The sequence below is a fragment of the Amblyomma americanum genome, chromosome 5, assembly GCF_052857255.1.
Source record: "Amblyomma americanum isolate KBUSLIRL-KWMA chromosome 5, ASM5285725v1, whole genome shotgun sequence".
Taxonomy (NCBI): domain Eukaryota; kingdom Metazoa; phylum Arthropoda; class Arachnida; order Ixodida; family Ixodidae; genus Amblyomma; species Amblyomma americanum.
Window position 1 is genome coordinate 207,782,262 of NC_135501.1, and position 16,885 is coordinate 207,799,146.

Genomic DNA, 16,885 nt, shown 5'->3' on the forward strand with positions numbered 1-16,885 from the left:
CAACTAGGATGAGAAAAATCACTGTTAGAAGGTCGAACATGAACTCGAGAATAAGCAAATACGATTGTCAAGCTTATGTAGAGACCAGAGAACTCATGAAGCCAGACTGCGTGAAAGTCGTAGACTGGCGCAGCCGACAGGATCCCGCAGCAAAACGAGTTCACATTTTTTCAAAATCTTCGGTAATAATGGTAAAAAAGTTTTGTGTATGGAAAGTTTTGTACAGAAAGATACACTCTACTCCTGAATTTAAATTCTTGAGAATAGCGGCGGGTTGTAACCGTCTGAAATTTCAAAATAAAACAAAAGTCGAAAATGAAGTGCGCGCTACAAGTCTGGCATGTGCAGCTCAGATTGATGTGTCTTCATTTGCGATGCTCATGCCATTAGCCTCACTTTTCTAAACCGTGCTCCAGGTTGCTGTCATTAGTGTTCTGGTAATTATTAGACAGCTCTAATTATTAAGTCTGCCATTTATTTCTGCAGTCTTCCTTTCAGCCTTCTGCATGATTTGCATCTGCTCGCGGAATTTTTACACCGTCCTCGTTTCCACAGAACGCAGGATGTTTACGTCAGTCTCGCGATGCTCATGCAGCGCATGGTTGTCTCGTGGGAATTTTCGGTTACGTTAATTGTCTGTTTCGCTCATGCACTATGCACGCATGCATGCTTCTCCGTAACAAAACTGAAAGTACCATTGCAACTTTACTCCGCAAGGACCTTCAAGTCATACTTTGTTAATAGGTGATTAATGGTGCTGTATTGTTGTCAAGCTTCATGTGCTGTTTTGTTTTTAATATTTTAAACCTTGTTTTTCTTTCTTCCATCGTTCCTATCTTAAGAAATTTGCTATCGCTTATCCACTTACCCTTCTGCTACCTTTTTCTTTTGCCACGGGAAGCATTATTCATTTTTATTCTTCAGATGTTCGCAACATGTTCTAAAGCCCCACAAAATAAAGATAAAGGATGCACAGTAAACAGCTGCGAAAAATTAAAGAAAAAAGGAAAATGATGCTGTAGCGATGCGCGACACGACACCGGGAGAACTATAAGTTCTCTCGAGTCCTTATGCACTTATTGGGTGCGAGGAGGGTTGTGCATTTTATCGCACAAGAAGTTTACTTACTAGACAAATATCCTACTTCGTGTGTCTCTGTGGAATATATTATGAGAGGTAGTGATGGGTCAGCCAGACACACGCATATTGCGCACAATACATGCAAGCAAGTCGACTATAATTGCATGTAGTAGCGCATTCTAAAGACACGGAAAAGTCGACAGATTTAAGAAAAGACGCAAACCAAAACAAGGTTTTCTGTAAGCGGTGAGTTTGAATGGAACACAGCCTAGTGATGCACACAAATCACTCCACTCATACAGGCACCATGAATCATTAGTCAAAATCGTTGTTGTTCTGTGCTGAAATGGCTCATAGCCACAATTGCGATTCACTACAGTGTTCAATGTTCTGTCGCTACAAAAACTGATGCACGAAAAAAAAAATGAACAGATAAAATGGCTTGCTTAGGCCAAATGCGACATGGATGCTCTAGCGCTAGTTGTGCTTAGCTTGATTTGATTATTTACGTGAATTGGATTTTTACATTCATAGATCGCTGGGAGTCCTCATACCACTTCTGTCGCAATGGAGCAGCGGTTAAGCGATGGGCCGCTGCCCTGCGATGGCAGGTGCCTGGGAGACCCAGGTGGCTCTTCCAGAGCAATCTCTCGCGACCAATCCTTGATTGAACTGCCACCTGCCACGGTGGTCAGTTTGCTCACAATCTGCTGGGCAGGTTGTGATGACGTTACAGGGTCATGAGATCTAGGTAGCCCTAAACACCTAGGAAACGGCGAAAATGAATATTGTGAACTAGTTCACATAGTTCTGAAATAATTTAAGCACAAAATTTAACGGATTTTGAAAATATGGTGACAATCTTGAAAGAAGCCTGGCTGAAGTTAAGAAAGGAGTTTTCTTATGGCAGTGATTTAGCTGTGAAAACACTCACATATTAATTTAAGCATCATTCCTGCCGCTTGCATCGAAGGAGGCAAGAACCGGTACAGAGAGAGTGGACGCTGAGCGTGCGAGGGCGTCTCAAAATAAGCCCTTCTCAGAGGAGCAAACCGCCTACCGGAAGGTGTGTGATGTTGTAGAGAGTCCCTTCACTCGGAATTCAATACCTCCGCACTGTTCGTGATTTCGCGTAGGCGATCTCACCTCGCCTGTCCTCTGTTAGCCTACCCCCGAGCCTCCCTGGCCAGATATTTGTTGACCAGCGTTGAATTCCCTCCCCTTGGCTATTTTATAAACCTGCTATCCTCACCGGCCAGCATGGCTGGTGGTCGGGCAAGCACAACATGGACGCGCTGAGGCAGCGCCGGGACACCGACGCTTCTCACGGGCTTCGTCCTCCCGGTAGTGACTGCGGCTTAGCGGTGCAACGCGAGGCGGTTGTTTTGAGAGCCTCGGCGCGGCGCTTCTTGCTTATTGAGGACACAGTGAAGTGGGCATGCCTGCGAACTCCCGCTGGCGGGCGCGTGTGTGTGTTCCATGCTTGACCCAACTGTATAAACTGAGACGCTCTTCTCAAGGGCCCTCCCAAGACGATTGTTTATATCCAGCCACTGGGGAAGCTCCTATACTTCTTCCCGGGTTGCCTGGTTATTGCTGCCTTCTTGCCTGCTTGGCTTGGCTGCTTGCTGCCTGGTTGGGCGTAAACTCTCGGTCCGTTCGTTCGGGTCGACTGGCTGGAGCCGAGCCAAGGCCCGCCGAGGGGGAATAAAATGAAAACCAAGACGAAATAGAGGAACTGGGCGGTGATTGACGTCACGCAGCCGCGCGGTGACGTCATCGGGGAGGGGTTACCGCGACGCGTCTCGTGCTGCGTGCGTTCAGTGAAACACGTCCGCCGCGCGAGCGCAGAATGTCTCGGAACGAATAGGAGAGGAACGCATTCGGAAGAATATGAGAACAATGACGTCACGGCGTCCCCTCGAATAATATGTGGCACGATCACTCACGCGCCTTTTCTCCATTGTCTCACGTAAAGGGATGAAAACGAGTCAGCATAAGAAACATACGATAACAAAAGGTCTGTTTTTTTTTTCTATCAGTGGCGTATACTATTGGTTCAGGTTCCAACGTGTATACTGTGCGATGTCAGTGCACGCTCAAGAACTCCAGATGGTCGAAATTTCCGGAGTCCTTCACTACGCCTGAGTCGTTTTGGAAAGTTAGACCCCCATAAACCGTAAACGAAGCCAAGCCTATGGATGGAACAGACCTTGGCATTCTTAGCTTTAGCCGTAATGAGCAATTGCATAATTCAGGTACGCATAAGGGCCCGTGTGCACGATCCGGTTACAGATTGGTGAAACCGATGTGTCCGGTGAGACATCGCACTACACACTAGAGGAGCAACATAAAGATAGTTTTCATATAGAAAATATAGAACAAAGACTTGGTGTTGCCTGCGTTTTCTGGTATCAAAGATGGCGGCCGCTATGACACTGGTGTAAACAATGTTTTAGTCCGGATCGGTCATAACGGCGAATTTTGAACAATGCTGACCAGTCCTAAGGATAACCAGCGGGAATTTTCACTTCGTTTGGTCATTTTTCAAACTGTTTTCGAGTAGTTTCCGCTGACTCTCCTAAAATGCACGGAAATAAATTATGTCACTTACGACGTCATGAAAACAGCACGCATATTTTGGGGAGGTCACTGTCCTGTTTAACACAGACAGAAAATGCTACATAGGAGTGGTCTGCTATAACGTTCTGGTCGCTTTGGCGTTCTGGTCGTTCTGGCGCTGAACAAAACACACATGAGGAGCTAACTAATGTTAATTTCAGAAGGTCATATGCAGCCATTTGGGTGGTCTATTGGACCAGTCGTGAGCATGTGTTCTGGTTTGAAAGGAGCATCGGACGTGCTTATAAGGATATGGCGGCAAAATCTGCCCGTAACTTCGACTTGTGACAAGCGCGTCAATCTGCAGTCCTGGACGCGCCAAATAAAATAGCCCTGTAGTGTGTCAAGCTGGAGCTTGCTCGAAAGAAATATAAACTCTTAATGTAAAATGAGACTAGAGCAATAAATGATTACCTTTCAAGGATTGTCAGATAAGTAGATATTGCAGAAACAGAGATTTCTTAAAAAAAAATCGCGACGTCCCGCTCGACGTCTCATTTTTTTGGCGCCAAATTCAAATGCTTACACGAAAAACGCATCGTCCCGGTGTATGCTTAACCGCGAGGAAGATATAGAATGCCCAGGTGATTAGTTTGCAGTTCCTGTTTTCAAGCGTTCATTGCACTCAGACTCGTAAGGCTCATTCTAACCTCCCTCCCCCCCTCTTTTTTTTTTTCATTTTATCTACGATTAATGCTTCATCCTGTGCGGGTAGAATGTCGACTGCGATACTCGGTGGCACTCTTTCTCACGCAGACCCTTCGTTCGCGCCAGTCTTGTACACGTTACAGAAAATGAATTACAATTACTCCAGCCGAAATGTAACTGTTTGCGGCGGTCAGTTACAAACCCAGGAAAGCAAATGAATAATTACAGAAAAGTAGTCGATTACTATTGCGTCATATTCCATAACACAAACTTTGTCAGACTAAAATGCCGTACTCCGGCTTGGTTTATATTTTGGTACACATCGTTAATTTTCGAGGAGAGTTCTTTTTCGGAGTGGTCGTTGCCAATTTTTCCGTATTTTCTCGTGAAGAGATCAGCAGCTACAGTGAACACTCTCTGAGTGCATGCGCTGGAGAGAAGGTCGGCATTATAATTCATTACAACCAGCTCACAGTTTCGCAGTAATTTGATGCTAATAATGATAGTACATGTACAAGTATTCTGTGAAGCGCCGGGCTTCGTTGTTGTCCTTCGTTGCCCTAGAGAACAATCTGTAGGCAATACAAATCCTATTGACAGTCTGTAGACAATATGTAGATTTATGGCCATACACTTTTAGTAAACTTTGGTCTATAGACTATGAATAGACTAAATGAAATATCCATAGGGAGGCAATAGAGCCTATAATAATAATAATAATAATAATAATAATAATAATAATAATAATAATAATAATAATAATAATAATAATAATAATAATTGTTTTTTTGGGGAAAGGAAATGGCGCAGTATCTGGCTCGTATATCGCTGGACACCTGAACCGCGCCGGAAGGGGAGGGATAACGGAGAGAGTGAAAGAAGAGAGGAAGAAATAGGTGCCGTAGTGGAGGGCTCCGGAATAATTTCGACTCCCTGGGAATCTTTAACGTGCACTGACATCGCACAGCACACGGGCGCCTTAGCGTTTTGCCTCCATAAAAACGCAGCCGCCGCGGTCGGGTTCGAACCCGGGAACTCCGGATCAGTACCCGAGCCCCCTAATCACTGAGCTACCGCGGCGGGTTAGAAATCTCTAGACTGTCTGTAGACCATTTTTGTAAGGGTTTCACGCTTTGTGTGGAAGCCTCCGAGTTGAGTGTAGTGGAATGTGAGTCGCGGCGCCATCTGACAGGACGGGGGGTTTCTGCAGAGTGGTCCCGTGATATTTCTCGGGACGAAAACTGCCGTGGAAGACGGTGGTGACCCGGTTAATACAAGTAATCAATTACATGTAACGCCTTACTTACAACTTTGGTTTGTGTTTATTTGGTTTGCGTTATGCAGGACTGAAATTCTTCCTCGAAAGGACTACTGTTTACCACCGGACGAGATGACTGTTGGCTTGCTTAATTCGGTATACGCAGTAAGATTAAACGAAAGGGGCGACAATTTTCAGGATACAAAGTGAAGCACTGTACGAAGTTGGATCGTTTCTTCGGTCATGTTCTGACGAGTGAACCTGTCGTTCTTCAGAACATGTCGTAGACCTCCAAATGACACCGGCAAAGAAGGCACACCAGCACCACCCCTAAAAATTCGATAGACAGATAATGGACAGTCTGTAGGCAGTTTATGGCTGTCTCATGAAATTTTTGTAAGGGCAGGCGCCTGTTCTGCGAGTGGCGTTATCTTGAGAACTTTTGCTCGGTCCTATAGGCTAGTTCAGACTGGAGCACGATAGCAGTTTCTTGTCCTAGACTTGGCCGCTACAGGACAAGGGATGCGCTATTTTTCTCAGTGATGTTATCACCACTTCCGCTAATATCTAAAACTCACTTGCAGTCGAAGAAAGGCCGCTAAAGCGGCTTCTTTTTATGACAAAAAAAAATATACACCAGCATTCACCACCAATTTAAAACTCAGGCCGTGAGAGTTGAGCTGCTAGGCGTGTGAATATTTTGTTCCTTGTGCAGTGCTTCTGTGTAAAATCGTACGCTAGGACATTTGTATTCTAGTGCATGTAAAGTTAGTAGTATGAGGCCATTTTTCCATTTTGATTTACCTGGATCCCAACTAGCCTCGTGCTCGGTACTCATCTGTCGTCACCATTCTTCACGCATATCTTACAATAATCTTGATTCAGTTCACTATTGAGGAGCTAAATGATGTCCCGCAAAAATAACGGAATACCATCAACACAGGCCCTTCATCTCACTCAATAATCGAGAATATTTATAGTTTTTTTGGCGTGCCCCATGCAAGCTCACCAGCGAGCTGTCTCTCAAGGCATCATGTGGCCCGACAAGAAACCCCCGTCCCCTGTTTTCTTTCAGTGTCCAAAGCCAGCTCGCGGCAACGATGCTGCCACGCTGCTGTATGTACTAGACAGTTTTGGAGTAGCGGATATTTACTAGCCTTTGCATATAGCGGACCAGTCGAGTGCCTACTGCGCATGCGTAGAGACAGGTGTGTGCGCCCCCGCGTGACCCTTCGGGGCAGTGGATCGGCAAAGGCAACGAGTTGCTGTGTGGCCGTCCAGCCGCTCTTAAGATCTCCGGTAACAGGTTATTGACGCTGCGTATACTGGAGGAGCCTATTTCGTACATACAGTGGGCTCTTTATTACTCGCTTAATTCGAACTTCCGGTTCATTCAAACCGATGGCCTTGGTCTCATCCACGTATTTAAAAAGCTCCGCCTGTTTTTGTGTGTCGATAGCGGTGCAGTGCTTTTGCCGCTCCTAACGAACGGCCCTCCTGGCTGTGTTGTGTGTGCGCAGTACGACGACCCTGTGTCCCACTACGGCGCCGGCGCCGGCGGCGGGGGCGGCGCGGCCCTCGAGGGCCCGCTGGGCGGCTACGACCCTCACGGGCGCATGCAGCCGCTGGCGCACAGCCCGCACCCCATGAACGCCGCCGCCGCCATGTACGCCAACCATGGGGCCGCCGGGGCCGCCAACCACGTCATGGGCGCCGTGCCGGACGTCCACAAGCGGGACAAGGACGCCATCTACGGGTGAGTTCTCTTGGGGCTCCCCCCGGCTTCGTCTTTCGCCCTGGTGTCGGTCTTCGTGCAAGAATCACGTCAGCCTACGGGCTACGAAAACTCAGAGTCAGAATCCTGGCGTTACCCGTGGCAGGCTAGCAGATGTAGGCGCCGCCTACGGGGCGCGCAGCCAACTATTGGTGAGCCCTGAAAGTTATCTTGCTCCACCAGAATTGTGTTTTAGCAGTTTCAAATAGTTCGTCTCTGTGCCGTAGGTGGCGCGACAGACAGCTGAGCAGCGAGTATGCAGTAAACAAGAACGGAGAAACAAATAGCTTTAATTGACAGGTTAAAAACGCGGTTAAAAACACGTGACCTCCTCACCTGGACGAGGTTCTTGAGCTGACATTTGGGCTAGTTTGTTTCTTGACTTCACACTAACAGAAAGTGCAGCAAAGAAGCTGACGTGTGAGCATACGGACTTATATATGCGGCGGCAGCAGGGGGCTTTTGCCTTTCGCATTGAATTTAATTTCGCCGTCACTCTTTCGGTCCGCCGATATACGTGGGCTTCTGGAGAGAAGAGATGAGTGGAGGCCTTCTGGATGGTGGAGGTGGGGGTTGTGTGGGCGGGGGTGGTGGGCGGAGGATTCTGGGGAGTGGAGGTGGGAGTATGCATTATGCTTGCGGAGGCTTCACTCCCTTGCTGTCACACGCCGACGCGGGATTTTTTTTTTTTTTTTTTGCGCAATGGCACTACTACTGCTGTTGCAGAGGCTGATCGTACCACGTGATGAGGCAGCCTGCGTTAGGTGTAGTGATTGTAGGTTTAGTTTTTGATGCATTGATCGCTTTCCCGTTGGCTCATTGAATTCCATCTCGCCATCGATTTTCCGCTCTGCCGCCGCTTTGATTTCTGGAGTGTGAAGCTGGGTGAAGGGGGACGCCGCTGGAGGGTGGAACCTCGCCTCTGTTGCTCTAACACGCCGACGTGATGATTTGGAGAAATGAGGTGTAAGACACTGATACAGGAAAGAGAAGGCGCAGACTAGACAATTGGGTTTTCACGTAATATTACTATATTTAGAAAGAAAAAATTCTATCGCGTGTTTAATGATCCGCTGTGAGTGCAGAACTTCCTTGAAAGAATTTAAGAGGGATATTGCGGACGTACCTCTCCCCTTAGGAAACTGAGCACAGACTCAATTCATTTGTAATTTTTTGTTGCTATAAATTTTGAAAAATGATATTTGCAATTCTTGTCTTAGTTGTAAATCTGCAATGAATAAGAGCTGAAGGTGCTGGGAAAAATTGAGTGCGCTCTGCGGCCCGCCTCCCAGGTTCTAAAGCCTGCGTTCTGTCTGTTCGGCTTATCGGAGGTAATGATTGCGCCGCATATTCCACATCGTCAACTCGCGCAGCTCGATAAGACGTAGTCGAAGGGGGGTGTACATCGGGCGAGGCACAACCTGCTGCAGCAGCCGCGCAAGGATTCACACCGAGCGGCAAACATGGCAACAGCGTCGCAGCTGTTGGGTCGCAGCAGGTGGGCGACGCAAGCCGCTCGCTCCGCCGCCGGTCCTCGGGGAAAGGGCGACGCAGCCTGCCGCGGCGGAACAGAAAAACAAGCTCGGCTGCCGGCGAAACAGGAACACACTCTCGTCCACATGCGCGGGGTCATGTGCAGACGGGGAAAGCGCTCTCTTGAGAACGAAAAAAAGGGAAAACAGAGATGTTCGCTGAAACAGACGAGCAGACTTCCGCGGACCTCACGAAGGATGCGGGAACACACGCATGCGGGCAGTGAATGCAAACTCTCCTCCACGGCGTCTTGAGGACACAGAGATAAAGGAGGAGGGAAGGCAAGGTAGTGAATAAAAAGCAAAAAAAAAGTTTTTTAATGCTGGTTCGCCATGTATAACTTCCAGAGGCTAGATATAAGCGCCATGGACCGCTTACGTTTCCCCCACTATTATATAACACTTTTCTAGCCCCTACATATCCCCGTACAAAGCTTTTCTGCTGGGCGCAAATAGATAGCTTTGAGGAAGAAAAGCCGATGAAAGACAAGATGCCGAATCAAGCTGCCAATTAGGAAATATGAATAGTTAGAATATGCAACGCATTCACCGGCATGCTTCCGCGTATTCTGCCAAATGTTATTCACGCTTGGTGACGACTCGTCGAGCAGGAAAAAAAAAAAAAAGGTCCGGGTGAAAACATTTCGGTGTAGCACAGAAGCTTCTGGTTCGAAAACATGGGTCGATGAGATTTTTACATCGAAATAATCTGTCATGTTCTACACCCCCGTCCTACCTATATAAATCTGTGCACACGAATGTGTTGTGAAAAAATATATATATATACAGAAAGGTCTATCAGGGTCATATAGAGGCACACGTATAGTCAGCATGGCGTCAAGCGGAGCCAAGCGCTTTGAACAAAGTAGTCGTAACTTCACTTGCGGCAGCTGGCGCCGAACGCAGTTGTGTATGCTGCGATTCTCAGAACAACGACAGAACAAAAATCTGAGAGCGCCAACGCTCAGCATTTGGCCGTGTTTGTAGGCATTCTTTGCTGACGAGTTCGTGCAGAAGCACAGTATTGCACGATGCACCGACGTGTGTGTCGTGAACATTATCGGCGTTTGTAAGGCGACAGATGAAGGCCGTGTTACAACGTGGTAGTTGTTCAGTTTGGTCACAGGAAGCGTGATGCAGTCAGCGGCTTTAATTAGTGTGCAGTCGGTGTGTAACGCACAACTCTGGTTCCTCCTGCACCGCACGGCTGCCTGCGTGGCTTGAAAAAACTGCATAGTACACACTGTAAACAGACCGTGTATGAACGCGTACAGAATTCACTAAGAGAGTAACAAAAAACAAATCAAAACATGTGAACGTGCGGAGGTTACATATGTATGTATACCTGTACAGGATTCCGCAGCATTCTTTCGTATGGGTTACCGTGTCAGTATATATTTAGTTTCCGCAGACCTTACGGTACTGGTCAGGGTTCCACAGGTGAAAAGTAATTTCATGTGCACGTTCATATGTGGTTTGGTTTCGTTTTATGGGGTTTCACATCCAGAGCGACCATGAATATGAGGGACGCCGTAGTGGAGGGCTCCGAATAATTTCGACCACCTGGGGTTCTTTAACGTGCACTGACATCGCACAGTACACGGGCCTCTAGCATTTGGCATCCAACGAAATGCAACCCCTGCGGACGGGATCGAAGACAAGGCATTCTGCACCCCTTGGCTTGAACCACGGTCGCCTAGATCAAGACGGCCGGGCTTGAATTGACCACATAATCTGCTCTGACACGTGACATTGTTTTCGTCAGTGAAATCAGTGTGTCGTTAGCGTACTAAACGATGCACGAAGGGCTGTGCATGTGCATCATTGTGCGCGGAATTGAGTCGACGAAATCCGGTACGGTGCGCCAAATTGCAGGTGCACTAATTTGCGCTGCCTATATTTTGGCCACTTCTCATCATCATCATCATCATCATCATCATCATCATCATCATCAGCCCTACTACACCCACTGCAGGGCAAAGGCCTCTCCCATGTCTCTCCAATTAACCCTATCCTTTGCCAGCTGCATCCACCCTTTGCCTGCAAACTTCTTAATCTCATCCGCCCATCTAACCTTCTGCCGCCCCCTGCTACGCTTACTTTCTCTTGGAACCCACTCCGTTACCCTTAAAGACCAGCGGTTATCTTGCCTTCGCATTACATGCCCTGCCCAAGCCCATTTCTTTCTCTTGATTTCGACTAGGATGTCATTAACCCGTGTTTGTTCCCTCACCCACTCTGCCCGCTTCCGATCTCTTAACGTTACACCTATCATTTTTCTTTCCATCGCTCGCTGCGTTGTCCTTAACTTAAGCTGAACTCTTTTCGTTAGCCTCCACGTTTCTGCCCCGTAGGTGAGTACCGGTAAGATTATGCTGTTGTACACTTTCCTCTTGAGGGAAATTGGTAAACTGCCACTCATGATCTGCGAGAATTTGCCAAATGCGCTCCACCCCATTCTTATCCTTCTAGTTATCTCCCTCTCATGATCCGGATCAGCTGTCACTACCTGCCCTAAGTAGACGTATTCCGGCACAATTTCTATGCTCTCGCTGCCAATTGTGAACTGTTGTTCCCTTGCTAGGCTGTTGAACATTACCTTGGTTTTCTGCATGTTAATTTTTAGACCCATCGATCTGCTCTGCCTGTCTAACTCGTTGATCATGATTTGCAGTTCACCTCCTGAGTGACTCAGCAAGGCAATGTCATCAGCAAATCTCAGATTATTTAGGTATTCTCCATTTATTCTTATTCCCAACTGTTCCCAATTCAGGCCTCGAAATACCTCCTGCAAACATGCGGTGAACAGCATTGGCGAGATCGTGTCTCCTTGCCTGACGCCCTTCCTTATTGGAATTTTATTGCTGACTTTATGGAGGACTATAGTAGCTGTGCAGTTGCTATATATATCTTCCAGTATTTTGACATAAGGCTCTTCTACCCCCTGATTACGCAATGCCTGTATGACTGCTGAGGTTTCCACTGAGTCGAATGCTTTCTCGTAATCAATGAAAGCTATATATAGAGGTTGGTTATATTCTGCGCATTTCTCTATCACCTGATTGATGGTGTGAATATGATCTATTGCAGAATATCCTTTACGAAAGCCTGCCTGATCATTTGGTTGATTAAAGTCTAACGTTGCCCTGACTCTATTAGCGATTACCTTAGTAAATACTTTGTAGGCAACGGATAGTAAGCTGATCGGCCTGTAATTTTTCAAGTCCTTGGCGTCTCCCTTCTTATGAATTAAGATAATGTTTGCATTCTTCCAAGCTTCTGGTACAGTCGAGGTCATAAGGCATTGCGTATACAGGGTGGCTAGTTTTTCTAGCACGATGTCCCCTCCATCCTTCAACAGATCTGCTGTTACCTGATCCTCCCCAGCTGCTTTTCCCCTTTTCATTGCTTCTAAGGCTTTCTTTACTTCATCTTTCGTTACTGGCGAGATGACGCATTGCTGTGCACTGCTGTCATTCTCATTAGCGTTCTGATTACATTGGCTACTGTACAGGTCTGTGTAGAACTCTTCGGCTACGTTAACTATCTTATCCATATTGCTAATGACATTGCCCTGCTTGTCTCTTAATGCATACATCTGGTTTTTACCTATGCCTAGTTTCCTCTTCACTGTTTTTAGGCTACCTCCGTTCTTTAGAGCATGCTCGATTCTCTCCATATTAAACTTCCTTATGTCGGCTACCTTGCGCTTATTTATTAACTTTGATAGCTCCGTTAGTTCTATTCTATCGGTAGTGTTAGATGCCTTCATGTTTTGGCGCTTCTTAATCAGATCTTTCGTCACCTGAGATAGCTTCCCGGTATCTTTTCGAACTGTCCTGCCGCCTACTTCTACTGCGCACTCCGTAATTATTGATGTCAGGTTATCGTGCATTGAATGAACATCAAGATCATCTTCCTCAGTTAAAGCCGAGTATCTGTTTTGCAGCGCTATCCTAAACTCGCCCCATAAGTACACAGCACGCGCTGTCGTTCTTGGAACAGACTTGTCAGAGCGGGACCTGCGGAAAGATTTCCGGCTCAAAAACTGGCGATGGTGTATGTATATTATACCCTCCTCGAAAACGCCACTCTGTATGGAGATAGCTCTGTGACGCTTACAGCCGTAATGCTTGCGTTGCACTCGCGGCGATTCGTAGAACCATCCTTCTCCACCCCCGTACCCAACCTCCGCGTGTGATGTAAACTGCTCGGTCCCGTATATAAGCTTGCAAGCAGACAGCATGTGGAAGATGCATATGCGCCCTCTCTTCGCTGTCTGTACACACAACGCACGGTGTGTGGCATTAGTGCGTTATTCCCTAAGTGCGGTTTTTTTTTCTTTTTTTGACAGCTGAGTAGTGCGGCACGGGGATAAAGGCGGGCACGAGAGTGACGAGGCGGGGTTGTGCCGCACATGTGCTTCTTGTGTATTGCACGCGTGGATTGCACATCGTTAATTCCAGTTTTCCTGCTGCAGCCTGAGGGCCATTTTCCTTTTCCGCTTTTTGCTTCTACGAACGCGTACACTGTTAAAAGGATGTTCGCTGCGCTTTGCGCGAGTTTCGCGGCACAAGTTGCATAGGCCGGGAGGAAACGTCAGGCGTGTGGGCCTGAATTGTTTTTCGGTCTTGTTTTGCAGTCACGGTAGGAAATGCACTATAGCACTAAATCACTGTAGTATAGGGAATATTCACTCACGTCACAGCGGCCGCTATTTTGTTGTCTGTGGAGCACTGGGAAGGGATACAGGTGTGTCTAATGGGATTATCGTCTCCTGCTCCAGCCTGCACTGCTAAAGCTACGCGCTGGACAACAAAATGGCGCCCGTGACGACACGTGAATACCCCGTATAGTCCATTACATAAGCCACTGCAAATGCCTCTCAAAGGAGGCCCCCAGCCAATGGTGTTTCGTGCATTCCCCTTGCGCATACCAGTGTAACATTGCAGGGAGGCTGGAAGCTGCAAGGGTATTAACCGCGGATTAACCATGACGTCGTGGCACCCTCTCGTCGCCATTTGCTGGTGAGCCTTCTTTGAGGGGCGTTTGCCGTTCCGTTCTTGAGTTGCATCCCACTTAGAGAAAGCTAGCTTGGAGCGTGGACATGGTTCTCTGACGTCGTAGACGTTTGTGGGGGACGTGTGATGTCCAGAATCGGTGTTGTTGGGCGCACTGTCCTTCACGACGAAAATAGTGAACAAAGCTTATTATTATTTGTGTGTGTGTGGGCGGGGGGTGCAGTAGCCGAATTGCTTATAGTGACATCTGAGCTAGCAGGTTCGGACTCCGTGTTCGGAAATCCTTACTTCAATTTAAAGCCCGTACTGCAGAAATGAAGTCCATTCTTTGTTAGGAGTGAGTCCTGTACCGAACAGGTGATCTCAAAAGTGTGGTGGTGTTCAGAGTAGTCACTAGTCGCTTGGCCAGCGCGTTGCCGACGTCACGTATCGGCTGCAATAGCGGAGCAACAGCAGTAAAAATAATAATGCAAAATGTTGAATGAAAGAATAGCGGAAGTGTGAAAAGCAAGAAAGGAAGAAATAAAGAATGAAGAGAATCTACTGAAGCGGGTTGAATGACGCGTCGTTTGTCACCTAAAGCAGCCTATGGGTTTGACTATATATCCTACAGTGGACCACTGAGTGGTTGAGAACACATAGCGACGCGTGGAGGTTTGGTAGCTACATGCTGCGTTGCAGTGTAAATAAATCGTGGCGTAACATGAGCAGTGAGCTCCCAGAGTGCACTTGTATAAGTGTGCAGTAAACAAAGCTGCAGTGTCTTTCACTCCTGTATATAATGCCTTGCTTTTATTTCAAAGAAAATTCTTGGGTCAGCCGCACCAAGACGTAGTGGCGGCCCGTGTTAAAGGGGATAGCCATCATCATCATCATCATCATTGTCACCATTAAAGGCGACGCGTGTGTACATGTACAGAGGACAAACCACATGCGTAGAACGACCGAACTTGTGTTCCGCATCTCCCAAAGTCGCTGCGACCAGGAAGGCAAGAAATGAAGATGAAATCCTATGAGTTTGACTGCACATGCTTACATGCAGACTATTTTTAACCAAATCTTATCGCTAGATATCGCGTGTTCAGCCCGGAACACGCCCAGAACGTGTTCTAGACAAGCGTTGTGTGCGTACGCTCACAGGTGCCTACTTTATATATCGTCCTCGCGTTGCGTCGCGTGGGAGGACCGCAGCTTTTCCTCACATTTGACATTACGGAATCAAGTTCGCGTTTCCCTTTTGCGCAGCCGGCCAGCTGACGTGTGACGCGCTCGGCGAAAAACCCAGCGGTTGTCGGTCTCGTTATGCGGCCGACGTGAGCCCGCTAGCAAGCGCTCTGTTGCACAGCACTGCGCGGCGCCTGACACCTACGCGTTCCTCGCGAGCATACGCTTCATTGTTCGCCTCAGACGCGGGGCAGCTGCGGTTTAATCGATGAGGCCCCCACGGTTTTTTTTCTTTTTTCCCCCGCAGCTTGCTCCCCCCTCTCTCTCTAGGCTCCGTGCTCCTTTCCCTCTATCCATTCCGGTTCTTTATTTTCTTTTTGTACCCTGGCTCAACATGCTACACGCATGTGCGTACGCATATGCGAACAATCGCTCATGCGCTGTGTTTGCAGTATCACGAACCGGTTCGTGGTTTTTCTTTTTTCCGCGTCCCGCTTTGTAGGATTGAGCCACATTCGAGCGCCAAGGAGGAGAACGCACAGCAGCCCACGGGCGGACAATAGTGCCGTTATGCGCACGTCACAGGCGCTTGCTGGTTTAAGCAGCGTTGGTCTGTCTGCACGTGTACGTCGTCTGCTCCGGCTAATTCGGTCTGCACTACGTAGCAATTGCGTCATGAGAGTAACCGGGGGCTGAGTATTGAGGGTTTTAGTCGAGCGGGAGGGCCGTAGGCAACTAGCTGTTGGCGCCGACCAGTTATCCCGAAGGGCCGTTTGGGGGCGCCGCTTTCTATAGCGCATGCGCAGTAGGCACCTGCCTGATCTGTCGTCACGTTAGTACGCTCGAGGCGAACTGCTGTGCTAGTTGGTTCTGCATGCTTCACTTCCCCGCAGTGCACGCAAAAGACAGCGCTTTGTGGTGTGTTTCTTTCCGTTTGTGTCTTTTGTGCGCGTTGTGGGGAATGGAAGCACGTTAGTACTACTTCGCTGTGCTAAAGTTATTTATTATTAGCAGCGTGTAGGGGTTTACGGCCTGCTACTGCTCAGTGGGGAGGCATGCATAGGTGTCAAGCTTTTCGCAAACGGAGTAAGCTTAGGATTACGTCATAAGCATACGCAATATCAGTCCGCAGTGGAGTGTGCAGACTATATCACTAGCGTCGGAAAATAATTCCGCACAGACGTAAACAGGTGTTTTTTTTTTTTGAAAATTAAATGATTTTTTTATTGCACGCTTATACGAGGGGACACATCCGTCCTTATTCATGCTCATGCATCTGCAAGCTTCCAAAGCAGCATGTTTCGCTATAGGAACATCCTGTCGTGCTGTTCGTCTCAGCCTCTTCTTTTTTCTGCCAGCACACTATCGTGTAATGCGCTCTCTTCGGTCGCAGTTCGCGTCGAATATAAGCATGGGTTGAAAGTTGGCACTTGATGTGCTTTCGCGCGCCACTTTTATCGCAGCGTCTGAACGTCGTAGGTATGCACAAAAATCGGAAGCTGTTATGTGCACATTTCATGACCGACATTCTTGGACAAATATTTTGAAAACTGGGGAACTGTCAGTTACTGGTATAGAAATATTGGAGGTAATGCTCCATTCTTCCGATATGTAGCGAAATCTGCCTTTTACGCAGTTAAGACTGCCATATAAAACCAATGGGGACGGCTTTTGACGATAGCAAAAACGTTAATAGAAAAAAAATTCAAGCCTTCTGACGGGAGATCTGCGGATATATTGCTTGTTGTAGTAAAGTCTTACAATATATGAAAAAGTTGCACTCATA

The 16,885-nt window shown here is 47.6% G+C and overlaps 1 protein-coding gene across 2 annotated transcripts in view; it reads left to right on the plus strand.

Moving 5' to 3' along the window:
- Positions 1–16,885, plus strand: part of LOC144133541 (homeobox protein Meis1-like) — a 359,482-nt gene that overhangs the window by 32,547 nt on the left and 310,050 nt on the right. For both annotated transcript variants that reach the window (XM_077666708.1, XM_077666709.1), the window contains exon 2: positions 7,129–7,364. In XM_077666708.1, the coding sequence (XP_077522834.1) occupies positions 7,129–7,364 (236 nt within the window). The remainder of the gene's footprint in view (positions 1–7,128; positions 7,365–16,885) is intronic.